A 27,229-nucleotide genomic window follows, 5' to 3' on the forward strand; every position below is an offset into this window, starting at 1 on the left:
TTTCATGTTTTCTTATGAATCACAAGATGCATGAAAAGACTTAAAAAAAAAAACCAAAAAACCTTTCATTCCTTATTTAAACTGTATACTACCTTCAAGCCAAAATAACAAAATTAACATAGGTATCAGAAGTTAATGGGCTTAAGTGCGATCTGGAACAAAACTAAGGTTTCAGTCTACACGGCTCTGTAAACAAGTAAGATCTGCTGTTTTTGCACAGTGCTATCAGCACGAGAGCATATAGGCATACATTCTCTAGGCATAAAAATCAAATTGCATAAAGATTGGACAAAGGCTTATTTGGAAATAGTGCCTAAATTGTTCTAGAAATCTATCTATCAGCTTAGTTGTGATTTCTAATGAAGATTTGTAAGCCAGGTTGGATGGTGTTTATCGTAGACACACAACAGTTTTTGCTTCCAAAATTTCAGTTTAGGTCTTAATAGCAAGTAGCACATGTTTTTGGTTCTGTTAAAAGCCCTGCAAGCTTTCAGGCCCTTGGTCTCCCAAAAGTAGACAGATATGACTACTAATAAATCGCCATGATTTTTAAGCTGGATTTACTTACCCCATAACAATGAGCTTTTTCTTCACCAGATTTACTCAAACTCTGAATTAATTCCTCTTGTTTAACTGAAGCATAAAATAAAGGAGTCATTCCCAGCTACTTCCAAGTAGGTAAGCAGATTTCAGGTTGATTTCTACAGTTCTGCAAAAGATACTGATTTGACTTTGCTTTCTAGATACTAGAAGAACAAATGAACAAAACTAGAGTCAAATAAGTATTAAATATTATGCAGTTGTTCTCAACCTTGCTGGCTAAAGCTATTTTTCAGTTTAATTCCTTTACTGAATTAATAAAAGGATATATCAACAGAAAAATGGAAAGGTTAGCACAATAATAATTTCTTAGCAGGACGCTATGTTTTTTGTTTATTTATTCATTTAATGGAAAAAGCATCTAAGAATACTTATGTTTGCTAAGCTGATTTATTTAAAGATAGGACAATTAAAATGACCATGTGGGGTGCAGGCTGCATGTGTCCACATACAATACAGAAGATGGGGAATCAAAGAGGTAAAGAAAACTTGGGTCATTAAATCCAGGACTGAGAGCTTAAATAACAAAGACACAGACTATAAACAAAGCAGAAAAGTGAGTAGTCAGAAAAATAAATATATTGTTCTTATGCAGGCCCACCTAGTCATCTCAGTTTCCAAATAGGAAGTAACATAAATTCCGAAAAGATACCCCAGAAAACTAACTGTAAGCAACAGAAACATGGGGTTTCACTGATCTTTCTTATATGTATGTACAGTGCTTTAAGCAATAGGGTTTACTCACTTGTCAGAGTTCAATCAGTGTCTAGGGTGCTGAAATATTATAATAGATAGAAGTGATAATCTCACTATTTTAACATGATCCTGTCATTAAATACCAGAGAAGAAAAAGAAAACTGGTCCACAGGAGTAAAACAGCAGTCTGCATCATGTCTTTTTTTTTTTCTTGCCTCCAACATACAATGTGTTACAGAAAAAATATAGGTTCAAGGTTTTTGTCAATTAAAATAATTATTTAAAAAAACAGTGATCTCTTCAGCATACAGCATATGTCTATGCTAAAATCTTAAGCTAATAGGTACAGAAGTCACTGGATAGCTCTTGAGGCATGAACACTAGTTTAAAATTACTGTAAATTATTGTATCTGATATCGCATTAGGGCTCATGGTCTAAATCTGCCTTAAAATTCATTGTGCTAAAATAATGTAATTACTAGATTAACTATACAAATTTTAAATTCGATTAACGTATAAAAAAAAGCTTATCCTACAGGAAAACATGCTTCTATGTAAGAGATTAAGTAATTGCTGTTATCTCCTCCTAACTTGCTTTAGCTTTGCTTCAAAATACTAAAACAACATTGCTTGTTTGGAAGTTCCGCAAGTATAAGAGCTGAAATTTATGCAAGGGAAAAACTACCCCAAATCTACCAATGTTGAAGCTGTATGAAAGTAGAAGAACTTTAAAAGCCCTGCACATAAGGATCTTCAGAAAAAAAACATATCCCTATGCAAGGATTCTAATTAGTTTGCTCACTCTGAGACAGAGCAAAGTGAATGCTTAAAAGTTTATCAGTTAGTACATTCTGGGCTACGAAAGCATGGTGTACATCTGTGGGTTTTGGTTCTCACTTCTATTGATGGGTCCCTGCCCCTTTCTTTAGCGTGTGCCAGGAAAAAAGAGAAGGTGCTGTTGGGAATCACGACCACTTGTGAATTGGTAGCTGAAACAAATAACAACAAAATAAAACCAACAACAACAACCAAAAAAATAAAAGACCAAGCAATTATCCAAAACAATTATGACATTCTTTCAATTGCATGGTTTCTTTTCTCATCAAAATTCAGCCATTATTTGCAAAGCACTCACTAGGAGTATCTTCTTTTGCATACTTTGTTTCAGATGAGAAGAAGAGCACCCGTGGCAGCAGTTTGCCACAGCACACACCTGCTCTGTAGCAATCCTTCAATTAAAATATCAAATCCACTTTCTGAGCACATTGGCCTTAGAATAGAGGCAGGGAAAGGAAGATGAGCAGAGACAGCTCAACTCAGCGAACAGTAGATTTAACAGAAAGCAAATTTATACATACTCAAGTTTTAGTGAGTATTGTACTATTTTTTAAATAAACTGATCCAATTTCTCCTGCTATATTCCAGCAGATAACCCATCTTCACGCTCTTAAGATCTCAGAACGCTCCAAATCTACTCTCTCTGTATTAAAAAATAATAACAAAAAAAATTCTCCTGATTCTAGAACTCGTGAGGAGAGCTGACGGCCCAGCGCGCCTCGCACGTCTCCCAAGACCAGAACTGCTACAAGCGCGGCCTGCACTGCAGGAAACCGCCTCAGCACTCACCGCGCCTCACACACAGCCCGCAACCGCTAACGGCGCCCAGCGCCCGGCGTCAGAGCAAGCCCCGCCCACCGGGCCTGGAGGACCCCGTGTCACTCACACCAAACCCGCCTCCAGCGCCGCGTGCCCAACTGCCCATGAAACACCCACCCCCTCAGAGCCCGCTCCTGCAGGCCGCCTAACGATTCGCTGCACGTGCTGTCAATCATTTTCTTCTTCAGCTTGATTGGCTAGCGCTCGGAAGGGGGGGGGCGTTGGGCTGGTTGTGTTTACAGCGCGCGAGGTGAAGGCGGCTGAGGTTGTGGGAAGAAGCGCAGTTTGTCTTAGTGAGGCGGATTGGGTCTCTTCGGAAAAAACATGAGCCCGGCGGTTCTAAGCCGTGAGTTTGTCATTCAGGACCATGCGGACGCTGTGTCCCGCCCGGTGGTGGCCTCCTGCTGGAGCTCGCGTTCGAGGTACCGCGCGGGTGAGGGGCCCGGTCGTGGTGCGGGGCGGCCGCGCCCCCAGTGTCCTGACCCGGAGCTGCGCCGTGCGGCCGCGCGCCTCGGCCTCGGCCTCGCAGCTCGGGGGGTCCCGCCTCACCCCCTCCGCCTGCCTCTTCCCTCAGGGGTCACGGCCCCTTTTCTCCTTAAATTCTTTGAAAGATTTCAGCGTGCCCCATTAGTTGAGTAAGGTTAGCAATCGCAACATTCTGAACTAAAAATAGCGTTAAATTCGGAGAGAAAATACTTATTCGCAGGTGTTCATTTTATTTGTTTTAATCTTGGCCCGCTTCTGGAGATGTTGAGGGTACTGTACACGAGAGTAAAGTAGAGCAGTTCTGATGTAAAAGTGGTTTTCTTCTAGATAGGTGACAAATCCAAAGTTGAGGTGTGATAATTGTGTTATCTGTTGAGGAGTTCAATATAAAAGTTAAAATATGAACTCAGGATTTAAACAAGTAGCAAGGTGATAAAAGCTTTTAAGAATGGAAGTGGGTGCCTGCTGTGGTGTAACATCAGCCCAGTTTGGGATCCCAAAGGGAACCTCTTATGTATCTTTGTACATATTACTTTTAAAATGATATTGCCCTGTGTCTTTTTACTGTTTAAAGCAAGTATGTTTGGGGGAGTTCAGTCTCTGAATTCCACTTACCTTAGCTTGGCTTTGAATGCAACACAGAGGTTATATCTCTAATTTCTAGCACTGAAGGACTACTTTTTTTTCTTTTCTAATCAATGCTTTTTACTACATTTTGTGCTCTCTGTGATTTCAGCTGCAGCTGTCAATGACAGGCTTCCAAATCCAAGCCAGGGTACTGCAGGCATTACATGCTAATAAGCTAAGGAAAGTGTAATGGAAACTTTTCCCTATATTAAACAATCTGTTCAGGCTTGCATAGTACTGTGTTAAATGCAGGGTTTTCTTTTCAAGATGGCTTTCATTTTCTCCTATTCTTGATACAAATTGATACATTTCTTGATACATTTCTTCATGCAAAAAAAACCCAATAAGTATGTTGAAGTTAGAAATGACCATTATAATGATATAAATGGAATTATAAGAATTTCTTTAAGGGAAACTCATAAGACTGTTCATCTATCTTACCTTAGTGCTGCTGAATAGTATGAGATCTACTGACGTATGTAAGAAGATTCACTGATTATAGTATATGGAAAAGAGGCAGTTAGAAAATAGAATTTAACATATTGAAATTTTTACTTCTTTCTACTCTGAGAAACTTCATAGTTTTCTATGTGCCCAGTACTGCTCCTTTTTGACAGCAGTGGTGCTTGTCTTCTAAAGAAATGTTTATTTTAGTATGTAGTTCTTTTTAAGCCTCTAGTGTCATTTAGAGAAGGTTTTATATGATTTTTTTTCCTCCTCCTAGAGAAATTTACATCATCCTTGTAGCCTTGGTTATCCTACCACAGAATACCACTTAAGTGGGCTCCCATGCTTCCAGTAGAGTGGAACATTTGTTGCACCGTGTCCTATACTTCGTGGACAAACAGAACAGCTAACCTGCTGGCCTCTAACGAAGATGCTACCACCATCTTCTCCTAAAGAGCATTAAAAAAGCTTGTTCTTAGAAAGCTAACTTCTAAGTATTCCTTCAGGAGGTAATCATGTTTGAGTGGATTCCACTGAAGGAAGCATATGATTTGTCCCATTTTAGAACAAAATGAGGTTGCAGTGAACATGCAGAGTAACAAGAATTATGGTAATAATTATGCAGAAGATGTTTTATGTACTTTGTTAAATATAAGCTTCACAGTTAGAGTTGTAACTAGTACATCTGTTTATAGATGGCTCAGATTGCAAAGAGAATAGAAACAGCTCCAGATTCTGTATCAGCCTGCAGTCATCCCCAGTCACAGCAGGCAGCAAAGTGAAGCCAGAACTATTGACCACTTCAGTGTTGTCCTTCTTGCATGAACAATAATGGGGAAGAGGCATGCTCCCTGATTAAGGAGTTCCATATTGCTGTCAGAATGCCCTTTTCCAAGGGAGATAGTTGCTGTGGGTCCTGAGTGATGACTTACAGAAAGCGTCTTTGTTTTTGCTAGATGCTGATGTCATCAATACCTGTGTAACTACATGTATTTTCCCTGTCTAGGAGCAGTTGTCAATGAATTTTTCACACTCACATTCCATGGACGCTTTAAGTTGGTGTTGATGCTCTGGCTGTTCTCACCACCAAGCACATGAAACTACTTGTGTAGCTGAGCAGTGCAGCATGTTAGGAAATTCATCTGTTAGAGTTAATAGGGTTTTTTTTCCTCCCCCATTTGACTGGGTCATTTTTGCCTTGCATTATTTCCCTGTCCAGTTCACCATACCACCACTTTAGCAAGTGAGATGTGCAGATGAGAAGCATCTGGCAGTGAAGACAGGGGCAGGATTGCTGCTCTTCATGGTGCTGGCTTACAGAAGGTTGAACTGCAGTGTCTTGCAGTCGATTTTGTATGCCAGAAAAATGGGTGCATACGTTTTTCTTTTTTTCCTTCATGAGAGTTAATTTTAAAAGCTCTCTTAAGGATTATGACTCCTTTACTTCTTAATTTCATGGGTGCGTTTCCAGTGTACTGAAGTGATATGCCACCTCCATCTTTGCCACAGAGGATTTTTTGCTTTGTAGTTGGTTAAATGAATGCTTGTTTTGTATACTCCTGAATGTTTTTCGTTATGCTTTGAGAAACTAGAATATGTAACATCTGATGAAAATAGCTTTTTTTTGTTGTTTATACTTGTTTTAATTCACATTAATGAAGATCAGTTTAAGTGAAAGTGTAAAAGACACAATAACATATCCCCTTTCCTTACATCAGTTTTCAGATGATTCCCATTGACCTTCTGTGATTTATAACCTAGGTAACTGACTGCTTGCAAATGTAATAAATGTATTTGCTTCTGGAGTGTGAGATGTAATTCCATATTGCATTATTTGCAGCAAAAGAATGAGTTACTTGTTTTCCCCTTCTACTTATATACCCATGTTATAGTTTACTGCTCTGTCAGTTAGATCAGCACAAGTGTTTGTTTTTGAAGTTGTGGAAGCTGGATAATTAAATGTTTTCAGTTAAACTAAGCAAACGTATTTACCTCTTATCGCTCAGTTGGAGGGCCATACAGTAGTCTAGATTGTTAACAGTTCTGTTGCCACAGCTAAGGCCTAGATATGCTGCAGGTTGGGAATGGGTCAGGAACTTGGGGATGGCTGAAAGTGTTGAGTATTTTGCGTGTTGTTTTTTCAACCTAGTTTTGCCACTGGAGAAAAGTAATGCAAAGGTATACTGTTAGTTACTTTAGATTGGTTACTTTATATCATAGAAAGTACTTGATTTTTCTTGCTTGATTTATCAGATAAAAATTCATGGGTGAGTCTTACAGTTCTACTGTTATAGTTTGAATATTTGATTTGTTTATATGGACACTTAGCCAGTACACCGCTTTTTTTGTCTATCTTGCAAGGTGAAACTTTTCATCTGAATTAATGTAGTCTCTTAACTTTTGAAATAAATAAAATCCACTGACACTTTTAAATACTTTAAAATGTTATTTAGTAGAACAATGAGTAATTTGTTCCTTAGCTAAAAGGACATAACTCAAATCCTGACCCTATGTAGGTAATGTTAAAGGAATTGCAACAAGGTGAATCTCCTCATTTGTTAGAGATGAATAACAGTTTGGGGACCACTTTGATATAAATCATGTGAGGGAGGATATTTATTGATGGCATAATTGTCTAGTTTTGCCTATTCTATTATCTTGTTTGTTTGAAGAGTCTGATATCTTTTTCTTGTTTCCTTTCAAATTTTCAGGCCACAGCCAAGTACGTCGTCATCTTTATCACTGTGCAGCACAATGTCACCTATGCTATTGGTGAGATTAAATAAAATCTATTCTGTTTTTGTGTAATGGGAAAGCTCAGCTATTTGAAAGTTACCTTTTTTTTTTTTCCCCTTCTCAGAACTTCCCTTTTATAGTGCAAATATCTTACCAATGTTGGAGCAGCATCAGGTAAAAATCTCCTGTAGCAACAACAAAAGAGAAATCCATTTGTAGATACCAACTTGTTTCTGGTGTGACCTCTTCGTTTTGATTTTGTGTATGGCTGCATCTAAATGGTATGATCAAGGTATAGCTTCCCTAGATTTTAAAAGAAGGTTTGGATGAGTTTTGCACCAGAAAATTCTGAGGTCTTGACTCATGAATATGTTACTAGTGAATATCTCTCTTGAAAAGTAGTGCAGGCAGGAAGAACATTTGATCTGCAATTGCCTGTTCATTGATAAAATATAAACAAAAATATGAATAATTTGGAAAGATATGTGTATTTAGTGAAGTGTATGGACAGCTTCACTCCATAACTTTCTGACCTTCTGGAAGTATTGTTCTAGCAGCACATGAAGCCAATATACTATCTGGCAAATACAGAAGAATTTTACCTGGAAACTAAACAGTAATTTGGATGAAGGCAATGAAAGCTTGAAAACTCATCTTCTAGCAGGAGACTGATTAATTTTAAGATAATGTTTGAAAGCAGCTGGAAATTTTATTACTTTTTCATCACGAGCTCATCAGTTAACACTCACCCTTAATATTATTGCCTGTAATCTAGTATGTGTGAGGGATTTTGAATCTATGTGACTTTTCATTCATAGACTGCTTGGCAGAAGGACTTCAGTCACACAATTTCCTATCAGCTGTTGAAAGCTATGGTCGTGACTCCTTGATAAGCATGATTGTTTTAATCAGTATGCTTGCATACAATTCCTATTCATTTATTGCGTGACCTTGCCTTTGGTAAAGCTTTCTGTTGCACCTGTTTCCTGCGGTATGAAGACATAAATTGTTTTAATAACAGACTTTTGGGAAAAATGTAGGTACAGATTTGCAATCCGTTAATGAATAACTGAAACTTTTATCTAATTGTCTATAAAATATTAAATCTCATTAGGATTACCTGCCTGGGCTCTGTTCCTCTAACAGAGGCCTGGGTGGTGTGGAAATTTTCAGCTGAAGAAACAGAGATACCATATTAAGAACTAAATCCCAAAGAGAAAAGTAATTAATACAAAGAACAAACCAACAAAAAAGGAAGCAGAGGTTGATGACATAATAAATATTTACTGAAATTATATATATTTTTTAAGATCTTTCTAGTCTAAATGTTTTCATATAACATGACTTTCTGTGAAAGCACAAAAATATCTATCTTCTGATATTATTCTTATGTATGTTTAGACTTCCAAGCCATTCTATGATATGGAGAGAATATTTACAACATAATAGCATCTTCAAAATTAAGACACGTTCTTCTCTAATTGCTAACAGGATGGCACACAGAGCTAACCATATTTAGCATTACCTTTAGGTGATCCTTGGGATTAGTGTTGTCATTGAACTCTATATTTACCTAAATGTGAGAAATATTTCATGAACTGATTTAGTGTTTGTTTTCTTTCTGTTAGAAATCTCTCTCTTAAATGCCTCAAAATTGTTTGATTTCTCTTCATGAGAAGACTGTCATCTGAAATCCCTTCTGTATCTCATCTATTCTGTTCCTAATATGTTTCATACCATTAAAATTAAGTTTGTTTGCTTGTTCTTCTTAATAAAGACACATTATATAAAGAATATCAGATTCACTGAAAAAGAACTCCGAAGGAACATCCCAGTTACTGGCAAAGGACAATTAATGGAAAAAATATTTTTAATAAATGACGGTATATGACTTTCAAATCCCAGTATTTTATCACTCGGGAGTTAGGAAGATTCTGTTAAATTTCTTATTCCTGTTAGCACATATACATATAAAAATACTGAATACAGTGGCAGCACATGGCTCTTATACCTTTTTGAAATTAATCTGTATGTATTAGTTTCTGCCTAGAGAGGTTAAATCTCTTCGTGTTCAGATTACCAGCTGAGTCAGCATTATGTGAAATCAGCTGGAAAATTTTAGACTGTAACATTATTTTTCCTTATCATTACAGAGCAGCCTTTCCGCAGGTGCATTTATTTTTATTCTTTAAACTTGGAGACTGTTTTCTTCCAATGAATAATTTCATTGCTTTTTCTGCATTATATTACAGAAATTAGCGTGGTTCTTAAGTTTTCTTGAGTACTGTAGTCTGGAATGGCAGATACGGTATTGTAGTTTGACTTTGGTTCAGTTGAGCAGAACAAAGAACAGCACATGGCTCTCGTTGCAGATGTGGGAAGATGTTCTACATGTTTATCAGTTATTTTTAAATGCGAAAGTTCTCACAGCTGTAGAAAAGCTTTAAAGGAGAACTTGGGTTACACTAAACCTTGAGTTCAGCTGTGGGCTTTAGCTGCAAGTCATTTTTCTAGCTTGCTTGAAGATGAATAGACTCCTCTTGTCCCCCTAACTCTTTTAAGATGTGAATCCGTATTCATTTGCAGTTAATGTATCTGAGTGGTTAGGTATGATGTGCTTAGGTTCACAACAATATAGGAAAAGAATATAGACTTCAGGTTGTTAAGAATGGAGAGTTATGTGGTTGGTAGTCAAACATAATCAATTTCAGATTTAATTGGCAAAAAGCAGACTTGGAGAAGTTGAGTGAATATATGTTGTTTCTACACTGTGTTGTTCCATCTGTCCCGCTACAGATACTTTTCATGCATAAAACAAACAAAAAAGATAAAATGCAGAGAATTTCTATAAATTATTTCCATGGAAGTTTGTGGAAGTGTAACTTAAGAGATTTAATTCCTGAGGGTTCAGTCTGTCAGTGGCTAATAAAGCAGTGAAGTGGCTAATAAAGGTCTGAATGCAACTTAGACCTCAGAAAGTTGTGAAAGTTTCCCCAGATCCTGAGAGAAATTATGTTGATAGGACTTCTCTTTATTTGCTACAGTTTTTGATATTCCTCTTTAAGCATCTGCTACTTGACACTGCTGGAGAAAGGAGAGTAAACTTAAGAACAAGAATTGAACAAGAAGTTGCTTCTAATGAGCTTTGTACAGTCAAAGTTTTTAAATGTTTTAGTTACCTAACTTTTAAGTATGTAAGTTTCAGCTGAAGTAAATACTTAGGCTTTTTTTTTTTCCCCATCCCGATCTAACTTCTGTGTTTTTCACATGAAGACAAATTATATTTCCGCTTAATGCCTTTTAATTTTCTTTATTTATAATGACAGCTATCTTTGTCAGTGGAGCAGCAAAATTATAGAATAGAACATCACTTAGAATAAGAAAATCAAAACCAGTATGAGATACAAGCTAGTATCAAAAAACATTTGTCAGAAGACTTGAGAAAATGGACCCTGCAAAGCTATTATTTTGATTTTTTTATTATTATGAAGTGGGTGCCATCAGTTTATATTTTTAAAATATTTTTGTTAATGACCCTACATTTGTTACAGGATCCTCTTTGATCTAGATTAACCCAGTAGCCATGTTCAAATTTCACTTAAGTTTAACAGTGAAAATGGGCAAGCAAATCAACTTCTGGCTCTGTGATCAGAATCTGGTACATTTCTGTAATATTTGTACTATAGCCACTTCAGGGTGCCTTCAGAATCTAAGCTGTTTTTATGTTTTTACAAAATCAGTGTTCTGCACCAGAAAGTTCCTGTTTGTTACCCCTGCACCTCCCTGAGAGTGTTTTCTTTATTGCACTCATCTTAAATGGAACAAGAGGTATGTGTGGAATCAGTATAGCATGGTAAGTCCACTAAAAACTGTAATCATTCAGAGTAAGTTCTAAAAATGCAAAATGTTGTCTAGGAGCTGGCATTCTAAGCAGTTTCTAAACACTCAGTATTGTAGAAAGCTGTGAAATTATGTAAATAATTAATTATGTTTTAGACAAATATATTGGGGTGAAGGAAGCAATATTTCATCTGTATTTGTTTCTTAGTATTAGAATGGGCTGCTGCATCTACTTAAATTGAAAGCACGGATTTGTTGCTTTTCTTACACCATCTAATGTTGACTTTCACCAGGAAGGGTTCTCATAGTTAGAGAAATGGGTGAGAGAGCACTGATACTGTCAAGAAGAAAATTTTAGATGTTTAGCTTTAAACCTTAGTAGCTGGAACACACTTCATGAATTTACTGACCAGAATAAGAGAGTAATGTTTACAAACAGTATTGTTGGAACATTTTCTTTTAGTACAATTATCCCCTAACATGTAGTGTTACTCCACCTTGAAACCAGCAATGTTTTCCAGTTTATGTTGATGAATGTGTGACTAGCTGATTGCAACAAATATACTGATTTTTAATTCCTATTAAACTCCTGTTTTCATTTCAGTTGATTTGTCTGTCCTTTTTCTGGTTAACCAATTGGAGTGTTAAAATGCATTTTTATTTAAGAAATCATGTAAACATAACTTCATTAGTTGCTGTGTAAGCAAAAATTATGCTTTAGTGAGAGTTCGCTTAAAAAAAGTCTGATCAATTTGCTGAAGCACTACAGTGTATGTTTCAGATTGGTGTCTTTTTTAACATGAAAACCATAGCATGAGCTGTTTTCTATTCACGTAAGCTTCTGATTATTCACTTGACAAGATGCTGATGAGGAAGATTTTCTCAATTTTATTGGAAAAAAAAAAAAGATTACTCTGATGCATTACTGATACTTCTCATTTTACTTTGTAATTTTGTTTAACTTTGTTGCCATTAAATCATCTTTTTATTTTATTATGCTAACTCAGTTACTCTTGGTAGTCTGGTCAGTTAAGCAGATTAGTCACACAAAATGAATTGGTAGTCTAGGAAGAGGGTATGGATATAGTCTGGATTGGCTAAAAATAAACAACCACCCAACTCTCATGCTCCTGTTCTTCGACATTTTTTAACGTTTCCTATCAGTTTTGGTTTTCTTTTTACTCTTATTTAATGCCAGAATAACTTTTCTCTTCAATCGGTTTTAATTTTAGAGTCTCTTGTGCACTAGATAGTCTCTCCAGCTTTAGTCAAGCAGGCTGCAAACCATTAGTGTATGGAAAACATATCAAAAATTCAGCAATTAAAGTGAGTTAAAATCTTACATTCGTCAAAAAGTGGCAGTTCATCCCCAGAAAACCTGGTTGTAATGGGACAAACAAAAAAGATTCTGCTTAGTCTGATCTGGTCAGAGAACTCTGAAATAGAACTTTTAGGAACAAATATATTCATAAATATAAAATCCAAAACTTGAGTTTTGTTTGGCAGGGTTATTTCTTTTCTTTTTACACTGACTGTTTCTAATTATTTGGTAGGGGAGGAAGGAATGGAAGGCTACCTCTCTCCTGCAGTAGTATTGGAAAATGTTGTAGCCCATGAAGGATATTTTTAACGGGGAAGTTCTTACTGTTTCCTTGCAAAACACTGAAAAATAACAGTAATAAATCCTATTAATGGATGGTATGGAAAGAAATCTAAGTTGATGTAGACCTTCTTATAAAGAGGTCACGTTGATCAGTGTTTTTTATCTTTGTCTCTGAGGCGAGAACAATGAAATGTGAAGAAAATGTCCTGTTTCTCCAGCACACTTGATTTTCTAAACAGAAAATTACCTTTAAAATTTCAGGAGACAAATCAGTTCTGTAGAGTGATTCCCCTGTGAAAGAGAGAACATTTTTTTGGAGAAGAATAATAGATGATGGAAAATGATGACCAAGTGATGGCAGCGTCCAAAATGTAAGCCATGAATATTTCCCTAAGTGTGTACATCCATTAGGCTTTTTTTTAACTGAGAAATTATTGGAGTTGGGTTTAATTTAATTATTCCATTACCTACATTAACCTTAATGCATATACCTTAGTATATTTTTTGGCCAAATGTTTAATGCATTTAGGTTTCTAAAGACTGCTTTAAAACGAAAATGCACCAGCAGGTGGAGCAAATGGATAGAAATGTTGTATGTTACAGTTCTACAGCTACCTTTATTAAGATGTTCTTTTAAGATAAGTATGAGAATTTGAAGGGGTTTATTAATTTTTGTAGAGCATCACATTTTAATGAAAAGTGAAAGTGTTTTATCACTATAGCCTTCATTATATAAAGTGAGAGCTAACTTTGAAGTTGTCTCTGTTTATAACTGGAACAACAGAAAACAAAAATCAAAAGGGGAAAAAACCTCACAGTATTTGTACTGTACTGACACATGAAGTTCTGATTAGCGTTGAGTCTAAGATGTCAGATGTAATATAAGTGCAGTTCAAAGACCTTATGATCTATATGTAAGAAATGTGAAGAATATGCAGTTTGCCCAAATGAAGAAACAGCACAAGTAAATTTCAGTGTTACTGCGTACTGTCATTAACCTGTTGCTCCCTGCTCACTTCTTGTTCTTGCCCTGATGAATGCTCCATTGTAATTCATAGTGTAAGAAGAGAACATCCTGCAGGAAAGATTACTTGAAAGAAATAGAATTGTTAAGCAGCAGATCTTGTGCTTTCAGGAGATGCAACAGGACCTCTTTTCACGTAAGGCACCCTAACAACATGAATTATTTTCTCTTCTCGATACTGTGATAAGAAATCTCTCTTTACAAGTTGGTTAAAACTGAGTTCACAATTACAAGCACACATTTATAATTGGGAAGTTCTTGTGTAGTATAATACTAGGTAAAATGTAAGGTGCAACTTGTTGTTGTTGTTGTTGGTTTTTTTTTTTGTTTTTTTTTTTTCCCCCAGAACTAGAGCTCATTTGGATTTGGATATCATCTCTAGATTTGCTTGGCTCTATAATAGTAGTTTCAGAAATAGCTGAAGACTCACGTTGTAATAGTAACTTACTCATAGGTGCCCAACACTAGTTTAATGTATTTATTTTGGAATTACTGGAAGGTATATTTAATTGCTTTATTTGTTTTTCCATTTTGAATACCCATTGTGCCTATGGTCCTGTAATGAACTCTGTATGAGAAGATGGCAGGACTTAAGCCAATTTCATTATATTACACTTTATAATGTGTAAAATGAAAAGGGCATTTTCATACAGCTGCTTTGAGTAGTGGACACTTAGGTATACCACGTTCTCCACAAAGCTCATTCTAGTCTGGAAAGTTTTAAATTCTGGTTCTAAAAGTTCTAAATGTAAGATTTCTGCAAGCAGACTGGGCCATAGGGAGCTGGCATTGTGTAGTCCCTGTCCCAGCTCTCCTTGCCTTGGTGCTTAGTGAATGGCTGTTGTCACTTTGCTTGAGAACCGTGTCTCCATATAGCTGAAGTAAAAACTGATACGTTTCTTTTAACTTTCATTCCAATCTGTTTGCATTATATCGAACGTTTGCTTCGACAGACTGCTTTTTTTTTTTTTTCCCCCGCGGAACAGATTGTGCTTGGTATATAGCAGGTCCTCCACAAACATTCGGTAGTTGTGATTGAGTGCTGCATGCAGGGCTGGAACCTTACTGCATTTTAATCCTTCACGCGTATAAAATACTTTCATTAAATCCTGCATCGGTGTGACTGTCCATAGGCCGCTCACAGCTGCAGCGCCTTACACAGCAGAGGAAATGCCGCGGCGCGGCTGGGCCCACTGCGGCACCCGGGACACTGCCGGGGCCGGCGCTGCCAGGCAGCTCCCGCGCAGCCACGCGGCGGGCACTACGAGTACCGCGATGCTCCGCGGAGGGGCGGGCTCCGTGAGCACTACAGATCCCACAGTGCCCCGCGCCGCCCGGTGGCTCCGCTCGGGCAGGCTGGTTCCTATTTAAATCTAGGCAGCGAGGAAAATGGCGGCGAGAGGTTGAGTGTGGGGGAGACGGAGCTGCGTTTTGGCTCCTTTCCCAGGTGAGTGGGGTTTGGAGGGAGGGAGTAACGAGTGGAGGGAGGAGAGTTCTGGTTCTCGTTCCCCTGCTCCCAGCGCCGGGGTGGGACCGGGCTGGGGAAGGCGGGCTGCCCCTCGCCGGCGAAGGAGCAGCTCGGGGCTGGCCCTGAGGGGCGGCTCTCCTCCCTCACCCCCTCCCCGGCATGGAGGTGTCTCCCTGAGGGGAGGAGGTCGGGGCGCGCAGCCGGGCTGTGTGAGGGAGCGATCCCCGCGCCGGGGCTGAGGATTCCCAAGGCAGCGTGCGAATGCCTTTACCTCTTTGCAACCATTGTAACTTCGGCGCTGCGCGGAGTTCGGAGGCATTCCTGAGGCAGCGGTTGGAGGCTGCTGTGCTGGGCTGGAGCCTTCCCGTACCGCTGTGCGAGGCGTATCTGAGTGGGGTGAGTTTGGGTGGAGGTTCCTCACATAACGCTGAGACTCGGGGTCGCTTTGGATTCCTGAGTCTTATGTTGAGAAGCGTCTGACCCTCTCTCTGTTCCTCAGCCTGGGTGGAAGGTGTGTGTGGGTGCAGTACCTGGGTTGGAATGGCCCCATCTGCCATTCATATGGGTTTGTCCGAGACAGAGGCGGTTCCAAAGACCTTGTTATCTGCATTCTGCTTCTGATCATCCTGTAGCGTTGGTAAGTTTCAGAGGTGACTTCTCTTGTCTCTAGTAATAAGGAAAAGGATGAGAAATACTGGAAATGAAAGGTTGATTTCTATTGCCCCTTTATTCATTTCTGCTCCACAGCTGCAATGAAAGCTGATGTTGCCAAATGGAGATGAGAACTTTTTTTTTTTAATTGTGTGAGATCACAGACTGCTGCCTGAGCAAGGTGTTGGTGATTCTGTGGCATAAATGGGGTGAATATGGGTGGGGATGTTGTCTGAGGTTGACATAGTTCCCAGAGTCCTCTTTGGTTCTAAAGTTGGTTCCATTTGTGGTTTCTGCTCCCAGTTTTCTGCATAGTCTGAGGTTTTCTTTTAAAAGAGAAGCTGCTCACTTCGTCAGCTCATCTAGTGATCAGCTTCAAGTCCCTCTCTTTTATTCAGGCAGTGTCTCCTTCCCCTTTTACCTGTTAAGGGAGGGGAAAAAAAAAATGTTTCAGCCTTTAATATATTTTATCCAAAAGTCAAGAGAAAATATGTTTGATTTTTATCAGGAATAACAAGACAAAACTGAAGCACATTTGGAAGTGTGAGTATTATCTATCTATAGAATCTATATAAAACAGTTAAAAAGGAAACTTAATCGGTCACCACTGTTACAAAGAAATGTGTAGTAAAATAGTTGCTGTACAGGAGATGAAGATGTGTATATTCTAAATAAAAATACAAGATTCACTTCATAGTGACAAGCAATATCTGCTTGAAAGCCTCAGCGTAAGAGCCTGGATTTAAATGAAACTGACCAAATTGTTTTTTTTTTTTTTACTGTACAGTGCATAATGTATAGTCATTTTATTTGCTGTTAGCAGTTGTTGTAACAGGCTTTTTGTTTTCTGGCACTTGGAGTGAATTTCATGCAACTCTGTTACTAGTATACCTTTTAATTTCATAACAGTGGATTTGCTGCTGTCATGGTAGAGGCTGGGGGATAAGTAAGGGAAGTAATGGGAGGCAGAATAAACCCAGTATCCTGCCTTGCTTTAAGTACCTTTCCTGATGACAATGTGCTATTTCCAATCTGCTTTTATGTGGGCATGTGAGTTGTAGGATTTTTTAATTCTTTTGAAACCCTGGTTCATTGGATTTATTAATTTAGTAGTTTGCATTGTCTGCTTATAATTTTTTTTGCACAGTATCATTCAGACTAATGTATAGCTGAGATTAAACATGCACTGTACAATACAGTGCCATCTTTTGACTATGTGTTTTTGTCACAAATACCAGACAAGAAATCCCAGTCAGTACCTTCGTGATTAATTTCTGTGTTACAGTTACATAGAAGAGGTTTGTTTTATTTAAAACAACAGAAGAAACAAACAAAAAAAAGCTCAAATAAACAGAAGAACCCTACCTCTGATAAAGAAAGGGCATCTTGGTTATATTTGTCTGTGAAATCAAGCCACTGATAGCATGTAAAATGATCTTGGTCACTAAAGTCTGACACTGGAGGTTGCTTCAACTCCTGCATTTAAATGAGCCTCCCTTGAAGATGTGATCTTGAATGACTATGATGTAGGATATTCTGCATTGTGTTCACGAAAGCTTTGCAGTGAGGACTATTTGAAATATCTTAAATACTGTGTTTTCCTTTTTTATACTAAAAGGGGAGGAGGGGAGGAATTGCCAAGGATATGGGAGGATGGTGAGGAATACCTAAACTTAAATGGCAACATGTCTGTGTGCTTTTTTGCTATAGCTAGATCTATTGACACTTCTAAATGTAGTGTAGGAAGAGTCAACTGGGAAAAAATTTAACTGTTACTGATTAAAATCAAAGGACAAATATTCCATAGTAGTTGTAATGTGTTACATTTAGTTGAGAAGGTATATAAAATTCTTTTTCACCCCACGAAAATGGGAGATACGCTTACACTCTATTAGTTTAATAATACTTTTAATTTAATAGGTGACTTTTATTTTTAGCTGGCAGTTGTCGGTAAGCTGATTGTCCTTGAAGCAGAACAAAATTAACTTGACTCCAAACTCAATCTCACAAGGGAATTTTAGACTTTTGCATGAAGTATGTGGAATTACTATTGGTGAAGTGTTATGCTTTCAAGATGTAGATACAGATTGTTTTTCTTTTTTTTTTTTTGGTAGTCTACAGCAACCTCAGTTTCTGACATTGTACAGAATTAAGAAAAAAGCGGTTGCTTAATACAGCATGCTATTTAAATGAGGAGGACCACCAGAGATTCTTGTTGCCTGCTTTTCTTACACTGGGAACTCAGGGTTGTTAGTGCTGACAGCTTAGGATATGGCGTAAGGCTGCTACTTCTGAGACTGGGAAGAGTTCTCCAGCTTTTGCAGTGTGGTGGTGGGGTTAGCTCTGCAGGTATCTCTCTACCTTTAAATCTTTTTGTTCCCTGAGTTTGTGTGCGTGTGTGAACATGTTGTGGGGTTTGTTTATTTTATTTTTTCCACCTTTGTCATCTTCTCTGTTAAATGTAAGTTCTTGTCAGGTACACTTCAACTGTTTGCTGAACATTCTTTGCTAGGTTATGGATCATTGCCCTGTTGGAAACTTTAAAGGCTTTCTAACCATCAAGTTACCTTCTCTTTTAAAAAAAAAAAAAAAAAAAAAGACTGCAGGCATGGATAGCGTCATGACTTCAAGCCTAACACCATTATAATTGCATTTTATGACCAAGAGTATTCTAGAAACCTGAAACAGTGAAAATTTTCCAGAAAATGTCATAATTATTAGGTCAAGGCAAGCAATTTTTTTGTCAGTTGTTACATATGTGGCTAAACTACATCGCAGTTTTGCCCTGATTTATCAGTTGCACCTGAAAATGGGGGAGGAGGGAGAAGAGGAACAATATAACTCTTATACTGCTAGCTGTAATGATTAGCACCTGTGTTGGCCTCAGCTGAGCATGAGATTTGTCACAAAGCTCTTTACCGTTTCTACTCTTCGATGCGTGTTGGGATATGTCAGAGCCATGGAGTAAGATAATTTAGTGCAACAGGTATACACAAATCATATTTTAGAGGCTCATTTTTATGGTAAGGTTATATATAATTTATATTTGTGTATGTATACAATTGTATGGATTATTCTGAGTTACGGGGATCTTTTTCTTCCTTCTCTGCATGGGAATGAGAAAATGTGTCATCTACTTCTAAGAAATAAACATTGAAACAGGTTGCATGGCTAAATATGTTGTCAATACAGTGCATTTCACCAGTCTCTTGGGTAGTTACAAACAGTTTCTTTTCCTTGGTAGTGATAGTAGGGAACCAAGTGGGATAGGGCAGAAAGAAAAGACAGAAAGTACTTATTTTCTCCTTGCTCTCAGACTGCAGGGCTCTTTCTTGTATGGATGAGACTGGCTGTTGGGGATTTGCTTTGTGTGCATAGTACCTCCGTAGGACCGCATACTTGCTCTTCCTCTTGAGCTTTTAGGTGAGGTGGATTAGAATGCAGTGCAGTGTCTTTGGTGGTCCCAGTAGCTTTCTCTCAGCAAAATAAATGGTAAAAATGGTATTTCCTTTATGGCCTGATTTTAGTCATTAGGCCAGACAGATATTTTTGAATGGCACAACGGATAGCCAAGTATTAAGAATGGTCTGTGTTCCATTCAACAAATACAGTTATTAAATTTTGTTCCCAGTGGAGATCCCTTTTGTTTTACTTTTTTCTTCAGCCCGTGATTGTACTGTTAGTTTTCTCTCTGAGCTATGGGATTGCTGAGACTTTCTTGCCCGGGTTGGGAAAATTAAACCTCAGTGCCCACTGTCTATTGTGGAGCAACAGTATTTAGCTGAGTTAATGTAAGCCATGCAGATTCTCTGGTTCTGATGTTATTGTGCCCAAATAGCTAGAAATTCGATCAGAGGAAATCCTGCTTGCGCTCTCATAGACTACTTTCTATTGCAGTGAAAGCTTAGAAGATATGGTAACCTCAAACTATTGCTGCTGTAGAATAAGAAGAACTTCCTGCTCTTTGCTGTGTCGTGGAACTGTTGACTTTGATACTGCTTTGAAGGTTTGTTTTCATGTGCCATCTGAAAAATAACCACATGGAATAGGCTATTGGATAATCTCTTTGCTAATATTGTGTTTTGAAGGTGTATGGTTTTCAAGCTGATGTGTGAGCTACTTCACTAAAGCTCTTTGTTTTCCTGGGAATAAATTAAGGACTTAAGTCTTGCAGGTTTCTTTTACAAAATGGAGCAGCATGGAAATGTTATACCATTGGTTTATTGGACCCTACGTAAAACTGGTATTTTTCTTGTCCTGTAAATACTAAATTATTAACTATTTCTACTATTTGCTTGTCATACTAGCTCTTCTGTTCTAGCTTCTTCTCTTGATTGAGCAGAAAACACTGAGTAAGTTCTACCTCTTTCTGCATTTTGGAAGGAACTTACGGAGGTGTGAAATGGAGAACATAGAATTTGATTTCCAGCCTTCCAAAAATCTTGTGAAGGTTAAAGAGTTTGTCTCAGTGAGGATATCTTGGCAACTCAACTTTTGTTATTCTTGAAAATCAGTTGCTTGATCAAGCTCTAAGATTTTTCTTTCCTAACAGAGTTTGTAGTTCTGAGTATCCCTCAGAATCACTTGGGGTGGTGCATGTATATATAAAGGGCAAAGGCAGTGAGTATGAAGTGTGGATTGTCCTCTGCTGATAGTACTGTTAAAACATAGCTTGTTAAGTCCATTATTTTGAATTATGTACTGCTGTGAGACTTTAGGAAACAGCCTTGTTTTTCTAGAAACCGGAACTTCTATAACAGCTGTGACAAACTTGAAAATTAGTGTCTGTATATATATTTTAAAGCTATAACTTGCTGGTAATGTTCTGGACTGTCTTCCTCAAAGAAGACTACCAGATGGTGCAATGCTGAAACTTGGTAGCAGTGGTTCCATGGTAAAATCAAGCAGTCTTTTTACTGCATGCTTTTCTGAACCACACAAGTGGGAAGGTAAATACTTATGCTTATTATGCAAGGACAACGCAAGTGGTGACTCATTGGCACCAACTGCTGCAAGACTACTGTTGCAGTCTTATTTGGAGATGTTTTTGGAGTCTCATTTTTAATAAAGACTTATAGCAAGGAAGTAATTTTGGAAAGAAATGCAAAAAATAGTTGGTTTCTGATGCTTCGCTAAGTCAGGGAATGACTAAGCAATGGAAGCTTACAGTAGCAATGTAAGGTTTTTCGACTTTATTTTTCCCCTCTATGTTCTTGTAGTTCTGTGTCGGTGACTGCTCTGAGCTCTAGCTAGAGCACAAGATATGAAATGTTGAGCTTACTGAGACAATGCAGCTGTTCCTACTTTATGTTGGCAAATGAGTGGTTAGCTCTAGGAATGCTAATTGACTGTTTATTTTCTGTGATACATGAGTGAAATTTAACTTGAGAAATCGTATGTGAGGACAAAATCTCTCTGGTGTATAGATTGGCTTCAATGGGTCACTTTGGTCATTAGACCTCAGTGGGTATTCTTGTTTGTTTGTTTTTTAGTAGAAATAGAGAGGACCCGAACACTGCATGGGTTTTTAATGTCTTCTTAGTCAAATACTGATGAACTGAGTCAGGTACATGTAGAACTTGATCAGTGTACTTCAACCAACTTCTGTTTAACTTCTGAATGAGCGATATGCAGCCATTAAAGTTTTTCAAATGCTTTCTGAGTTTGCATGAATCTGAGGAAGCTGTTCTTCTGGGAGGAACCTAATAAGCCAATTAGAAGTTGCTTGAAATGATAGAAACCATGCACACTTAAGAATTCAAAATATAACAATTATGTTGTGTTGCTCTACTTTTTCTCTATGGCTACGTTACATCTAATAGCAGAATGCTCTGTCTCCCTGAAACACGCGCAAGTGATTGAACCCGGGAGCAATGTAGCAATGAGTAGAAAGAGGGGGAGGGGGAGGTTTGCTGCGGTATCTAATAATGAAGAGGTTAAGCAGAATGCAGAAGTAAACTATTTACTTGCTGAAAAAAACCTGCCTAAAATGTGATGCACATACTGTACTCCAGTATTTTGAGGAAACGTACTGGCTCAGAATAATCTGTCATGGTAAGTTTTGTTAACTTTTTTTTTGTTATTCTGCATTGCTTGGAAGAACTAAAACCTACAGCAAAGATAGCACTGTTCTTGCTTCTGCACTTGTAATTCTAGCATCTTGCTGATTGTCCTATGGAGTGTATCAACAACTTAATGTTCCGTTTTTGTCAAATACTTGAATTGTTTTCACCACATTTGCTTCAGGCTAGTGAGTCCTGGCACAGAGACGCTTATGCGCTGCTTTGAACTGAGTGTGTGCGGGTAGCAGCTAATGCAGTCTACTTGGGTTAACTTTTCTCAAACTTCCTTGTAGACAACTATCGAGTGTGTACGTGTGCACACAATTAGCACATGGAAGCACTGTATTTCTTGTTTCTTGGAAGCTTATGGAAGAGGAAATGAAAGTTTAAAGTCATTTCTTCCTCTTATTCATGATAGTGGCTTTAAAATGGTTATCCATTCTTAGCATTCTTATCAGCGCCATCCTAAAGGAAAGATCTTAAACAAAAAGTTGCAATTCTTTTTGCCAGTGCCAAAGACCTTGTCTGTCTCTGTAGTAACTTTATCTGAAAAGCTGGTTGAACAAAAGCAGGGAATTGTGGTTCTTGTTCCACTCCTTTCGTGCTTTTTCCATCTTTGCTGCACTGTACTAAAGCAGACGTAGCAGCATATTCTGCTGTAATACTCTCTCTTCTGCTTTCTTTATCTTCTGTGGAAGCTTTCCTGATGCTTGCATTGGGGAAGTTCGGCTCTCTGGACAGACCTGTGCATGTGGCCTACTAGAGGACCACATTTTAGGTAATGCTGGTAGGTATTTATAGGTAGACAGATTCTTTTAGCCTGTATTTATATGATTTGTTTGGCTTAGTTATAACTATGAAGTATTATAACACAGAATCTGTTTTAACTACTTGAGGATTAAAAACATTTGCTCTCTCATTTTGCTGTAGTTTTCATTAAAGCATAGCTGTACTGTAGCATTTTAAATTTTTTAAAAAAAGCAAATGGATTCAAGATATTTTCAAGGTATTTCGTTTCTTACCAGTTTGGAATGCATTGTTCTCATTTTGTAAATAACTTATTTTTGCTTATTTGAAATACTTTGTTTCCCATTAAAATGCCAGTGTGGGAAGTAACATTTTTTAACTAGTAGCTGATAAAATCCCATCTTAATTGGCATTTAAAGTATGTATTTAATAATAGCTCTAAATACAACAAAAGAAAGAGTACTTTATCTGCAAATTGTCCTCTTCATTACAGCAGTGCCTCTATTAAACCTAGGATGTCCATTTCACCCCTCCCCCTTAAGAGGAAGGCTCTTTTGATCTGACAAAAGAAAGCATCTGCACATGCTGGAGTAGCTTTTGAAGGCAGTATTACACCTGTGGGTTTTCTATTGAAACTCTTTATCTTCTGGTGATGCATATTTGTAGCTCTTAATTAAGAGCTCACGGGTAGAGGTGAGGTGTAGAGCCAGCGGAAGCTAACTTGCCAGATTGCTATTGGCTATGATAGAGATCATACAAATGTAGCAGGGGTAAAGAGTGGGATCCTGTGAGATGTGAGCTGAGTGGAGATTTGGGGAAATTCAAAGAGAGCTGTCCTTTGATAGGGACAGGCCAACTTGTGATGACATCCACCGTCGCGTTATTGTGAACTGCTTCGTCTTCCCCATCTGTTTGTAGCTGGACCTCAAATGACCTGCATAAAGAGATAAATATGTAGTATGATACTCCAGATTGGCCAAGCAATGCTACTGGTGTATGAGAGAAGTTTTTCATTTTTTTCCAGACTTTGCAGTGCTTTATGTCGATTGAACTTGTACTTATTTTAAGGGTTCTATCTAGGCAGAAATCTTAACATTGTTTTAGCTGTATGTTTAAGAAAGCTTTTTAAAGGTCTTTTAAAGCTGTGGAAATTTCCAGGATGAATGCACGCGCGCACACACACACACACACACTCTCTAGTCTAATAGCTGCTTTGCAAGTAGAGAGAAATATGAACAGGAACCGCAGACATCTTGGATGTCAGCCTGTGAAATTTTCCACTATTTCCTTTAATAACATGCAGGCATGCTTATGCTGCTGGAATTTCAGTTAGAAGGTTCATTCTGACTGAAACTTCAAGCTACTTGCTGAGCGAATGCTCCCTGCAAATGAATTTTCATTTAAAAAAAAAAATTGTCATGTATAAAAATGTGTGTAACCCAAGCACATGCTGGATGCCGGTGATTATGTTAATCTTGCCTTCAATTTCTAGTTTTACAGTTTAACTGTTTCTATTACTAGCTGATCGCTGCCAGGTAACAATTCACCTTGTTTCTTGCTTCCAGTTGTAATTCAAATAAGGTCTGCATTTTACTAGAGATCTTAATTGTCGTTATCTTTGATCTACTGAAGGACCAAAGGTGCTGGGAAAAATATCCTGCTCTAATCATATTCTTCTTTAAAACAGTTAACTTTTAAACCTATTTACTGGCTATTTATGAAATTACTGTAGCTTCATATACATTGGTGGAAGTGAAACTAAAGGGCTTTACATTTGTCTACCTTGAAGCTCTTCTCTGTTAAATTCTTGTTTACAAAAAGGCTTCCTGACCTTTCCGCAAGAAGTAGACAACTCTGTACTTTAAATGTGCCTTGTCTTTCTGTCGCAACAGATATTCATTGCTGACTTGTGCTCTTTTGTGTTAGGGTGTAAAGAATCCTTCATATTTTGTTTTTTTTGTTGTTTTTTCTTTTGCTGTGCTTAAATGGTGGAGTGAGAGCTAAGGTGGTGTACTATGGAAAAAGCAAGTAACACCACAACAAACTGACTTCTTTCCAATATTAATTGAAAATATAAAACCAGAAGCCTTTAAATGCGTTCCTATGTAATGCTGTCTTCCATGCACTGCACTTCCACAGCAGCTCAGGCCAAGTCAGGGCTGTTGTGACTCCTTTCTCAAACCTGTCTTCTCGCTCTAAGACTGGTGCTCCTGTAGGCAGCAAACTGATTTGGTTGAATCAGATTTCTGTTGAAAATTGTTGTTACTTGCTCCTCCTAGGGAGGGGAAAAAAAAAAAAGAGAAGAAAAACATTCCCAAGCCCCCGAACTCAACAAAACCCACCCAGATACTTTGTGCCTTTCTGTTTACTGCCTTGTTCACAAATGCCATTTCCAGTGCAAGGGAATGGGTAGGGTGAGACTGTAGTAGCCACAGTCTAGTAAAGTTAAAACCAAATGGAGTTCCTCTAAGATATTATTCCTGAAACAAATACATTATAGGAAAGAGAGTCTCAAGTGATACCTGGAGGTAGAAGTTCAACATCGTTTATCTATCTTGGGGCTTCTACTAGGAGGAGTTGGTAGATTTAATAATTACACATTATTACTGACAGTTCTTTATCTGTTGTATCAGCATTGGAAAATTAATTTCACTGAAGTCAAGAGGCATTAAGTAGATACATTCAGTGCTGTTCTGAAAGCTGATGTTGAGAAATTTGCAAATACTTGATATGGATTTGTTGCCAGTGTAGTGTGTATAGATATTACTAAGTTATTGATCTACTGAAAGGGTAAGTACTGCTATAATGCTCTTCTGAGGTAGAACTAATCTGTCAGATCACTTCTGCAGAGATTGAGAAAATGAATATCCCCATCCTGTGGAGCCTAGCGTTGAAAAGGTTAACAGGTCTGTAGGATTAGAGTATATTATGTTACTCCTTGTTGTGAAAAGCTTTCTCTTGTTTGTTTTTCCTGTACTGGTGTAGCTTACTGATTCTATATAGGTGGTAAAGGATTTCCTGACTTCTACACTGAGATTAAAGACTAAGAACTGTAAATATCTTTCATAGTTGTTGGTGATGCTTGTTTCTAAATGAATGCCAGCATCAGTACTCTTATCTCTTGTTGAGCTGTCATGTCAGATGTAGCTTTCACTTCCATAAAATTAAAATGGCGCTTTAGGTCTGAAAATTTGTTTTGTGGACATGGAAACAAAATGGGAAGGGAGGACAACAAGACAGTGCAGAACAAATTTTGTGTATGAATATATCTTATTTTATACCAGGAGTGCTTTTCATGTCTAGGTCTAGGCTGCTTCCAAAGTTAACCTGTGCAGCTAGGCCACAGTAAATAACTACATGCAAAGCTGAAGGCTGTTAGAAATATGTTTATGCTAAGAAGCTATTGCTAAATAGATACATATTCAATGTTTATGTGAGCACTTTTCTACATGAATCTGTCAGTGCTTGCACACAGATTGATAAGACGCAGGTCCATTTAGAATATAGCCATCTTCTCTGCAGCCCCACAGATGGGATGGAAGAGAGAAGTGGCACATTAACAATAATTCATAAGACCACCAGTTTTAAATAATACTTATCTGAGCCAGGGTAGCAGTGTTTCCAGGCCACCAAGACACCATCACTGAAATAACTGGTGTTCTTTTGGGTTTCGGGCACTGTGGAATGTTGTCTTAATATTGTCTGGGAACTTTCTTCCTGTGTTCTGTCTGTCTTTTTTTTAGTTCCATGTTAACTTTTATGAGTTCTTTTGAGGATGAAATATGTGGTTCTCTGGCTTTTGCTGTATTTTCTTCAATTTATGTGATACTGCAGCATTAAAGCAGTAGTACGTGTGATTTTTTCCTGATAAAGTAATTAACTTGTGCAGGGACAGAGTAATATTGAAGTCCTCTATTTTGTACTTCCTTTAAGTTATATTTGCATATACATAGCAGGTGCTACTTCCTTCCAGGGAACTAAAAACTTGACTGCTCATGTAACTTCAGAGTAAAACCAAACCTCTTGTATCTTACTTTCCACTGTTAGCTCTGTTCTCCTCTTGAGTGATTGCATTGTCTGCTCTTCTTACCGCAGTGGGCAATGCTGCTCAAATTTCAGTGATTGGAAACCTCAGGTATTAAGTTCAGCTAACCAAAACACCGTGATGCAATTTCTTAGAAATACGTGGCCAGATAGAAGGGAGATCCTATTAGTGTGTATGCTGACAGATGCTGTAGTGTGAGCTTGTACCTTATTGTCTGTAGCGCTGGAGGATGCTGTGAACTCCAAGCTGTGTGAAAGGTTTCAATCAGGTGCCTGACTTCTCTATTTCACTGTCTATGTAAAAAAAACAAACACACCAGAAAACACACCACAATATCTGAAGATACAAATTCTACAGGTGCTGAGATCTCCTAAAGTGGGAGAATATATGAAAGAGAGGTGCAGGTATTTCTAGGTAATTTTAAATTAAATGGTATTCAGCTTTTATGACAGAGGAGAACGTGCTTTTTATTCTTTCCACAAGTTTTTTAAAATAGCTTGTTTTGAAAGGGAGACTTCAAAAAAAGATATTTAATATTTAA

At 37.9% G+C, this 27,229-nt stretch overlaps 2 protein-coding genes across 20 annotated transcripts in view; one reads left to right on the top strand and one right to left on the bottom strand.

Moving 5' to 3' along the window:
• Positions 1-3,020, bottom strand: part of ZMYND8 (zinc finger MYND-type containing 8) — a 65,488-nt gene extending 62,468 nt beyond the window's left edge. For 3 of the 4 annotated variants that reach the window (XM_021417134.1, XM_021417146.1, XM_021417137.1), the window contains exons 1-2: positions 2,923-3,019; positions 569-709 (exon numbers count right to left, since the gene is read on the bottom strand). In XM_021417134.1, the coding sequence (XP_021272809.1) occupies positions 569-573 (5 nt within the window). In that variant the 5' untranslated portion in view covers positions 574-709; positions 2,923-3,019. Of the gene's footprint in view, positions 1-568; positions 710-2,922 lie in introns of all 4 variants that reach the window. The other variant, XM_021417136.1, reaches the window with a different exon arrangement.
• The window catches only part of NCOA3 (nuclear receptor coactivator 3), an 89,395-nt gene continuing 65,328 nt past the window's right edge, over positions 3,163-27,229 (top strand). For 4 of the 16 annotated variants that reach the window (XM_021417121.1, XM_021417111.1, XM_021417128.1 and 1 more), the window contains exon 1: positions 14,994-15,162. The gene's annotated coding sequence lies outside the window, so the exon portion shown is untranslated. Of the gene's footprint in view, positions 3,375-7,223; positions 7,285-10,988; positions 11,102-12,952; positions 13,063-13,749; positions 13,852-14,990; positions 15,163-15,192; positions 15,580-27,229 lie in introns of those variants that run through there. The other 12 variants (XM_021417129.1, XM_021417130.1, XM_021417119.1 and 9 more) reach the window with 10 other exon arrangements.

Source organism: Numida meleagris, chromosome 19 (genome assembly GCF_002078875.1).
Source record: "Numida meleagris isolate 19003 breed g44 Domestic line chromosome 19, NumMel1.0, whole genome shotgun sequence".
In the NCBI taxonomy this organism is placed as follows: Eukaryota; Metazoa; Chordata; class Aves; order Galliformes; family Numididae; genus Numida; species Numida meleagris.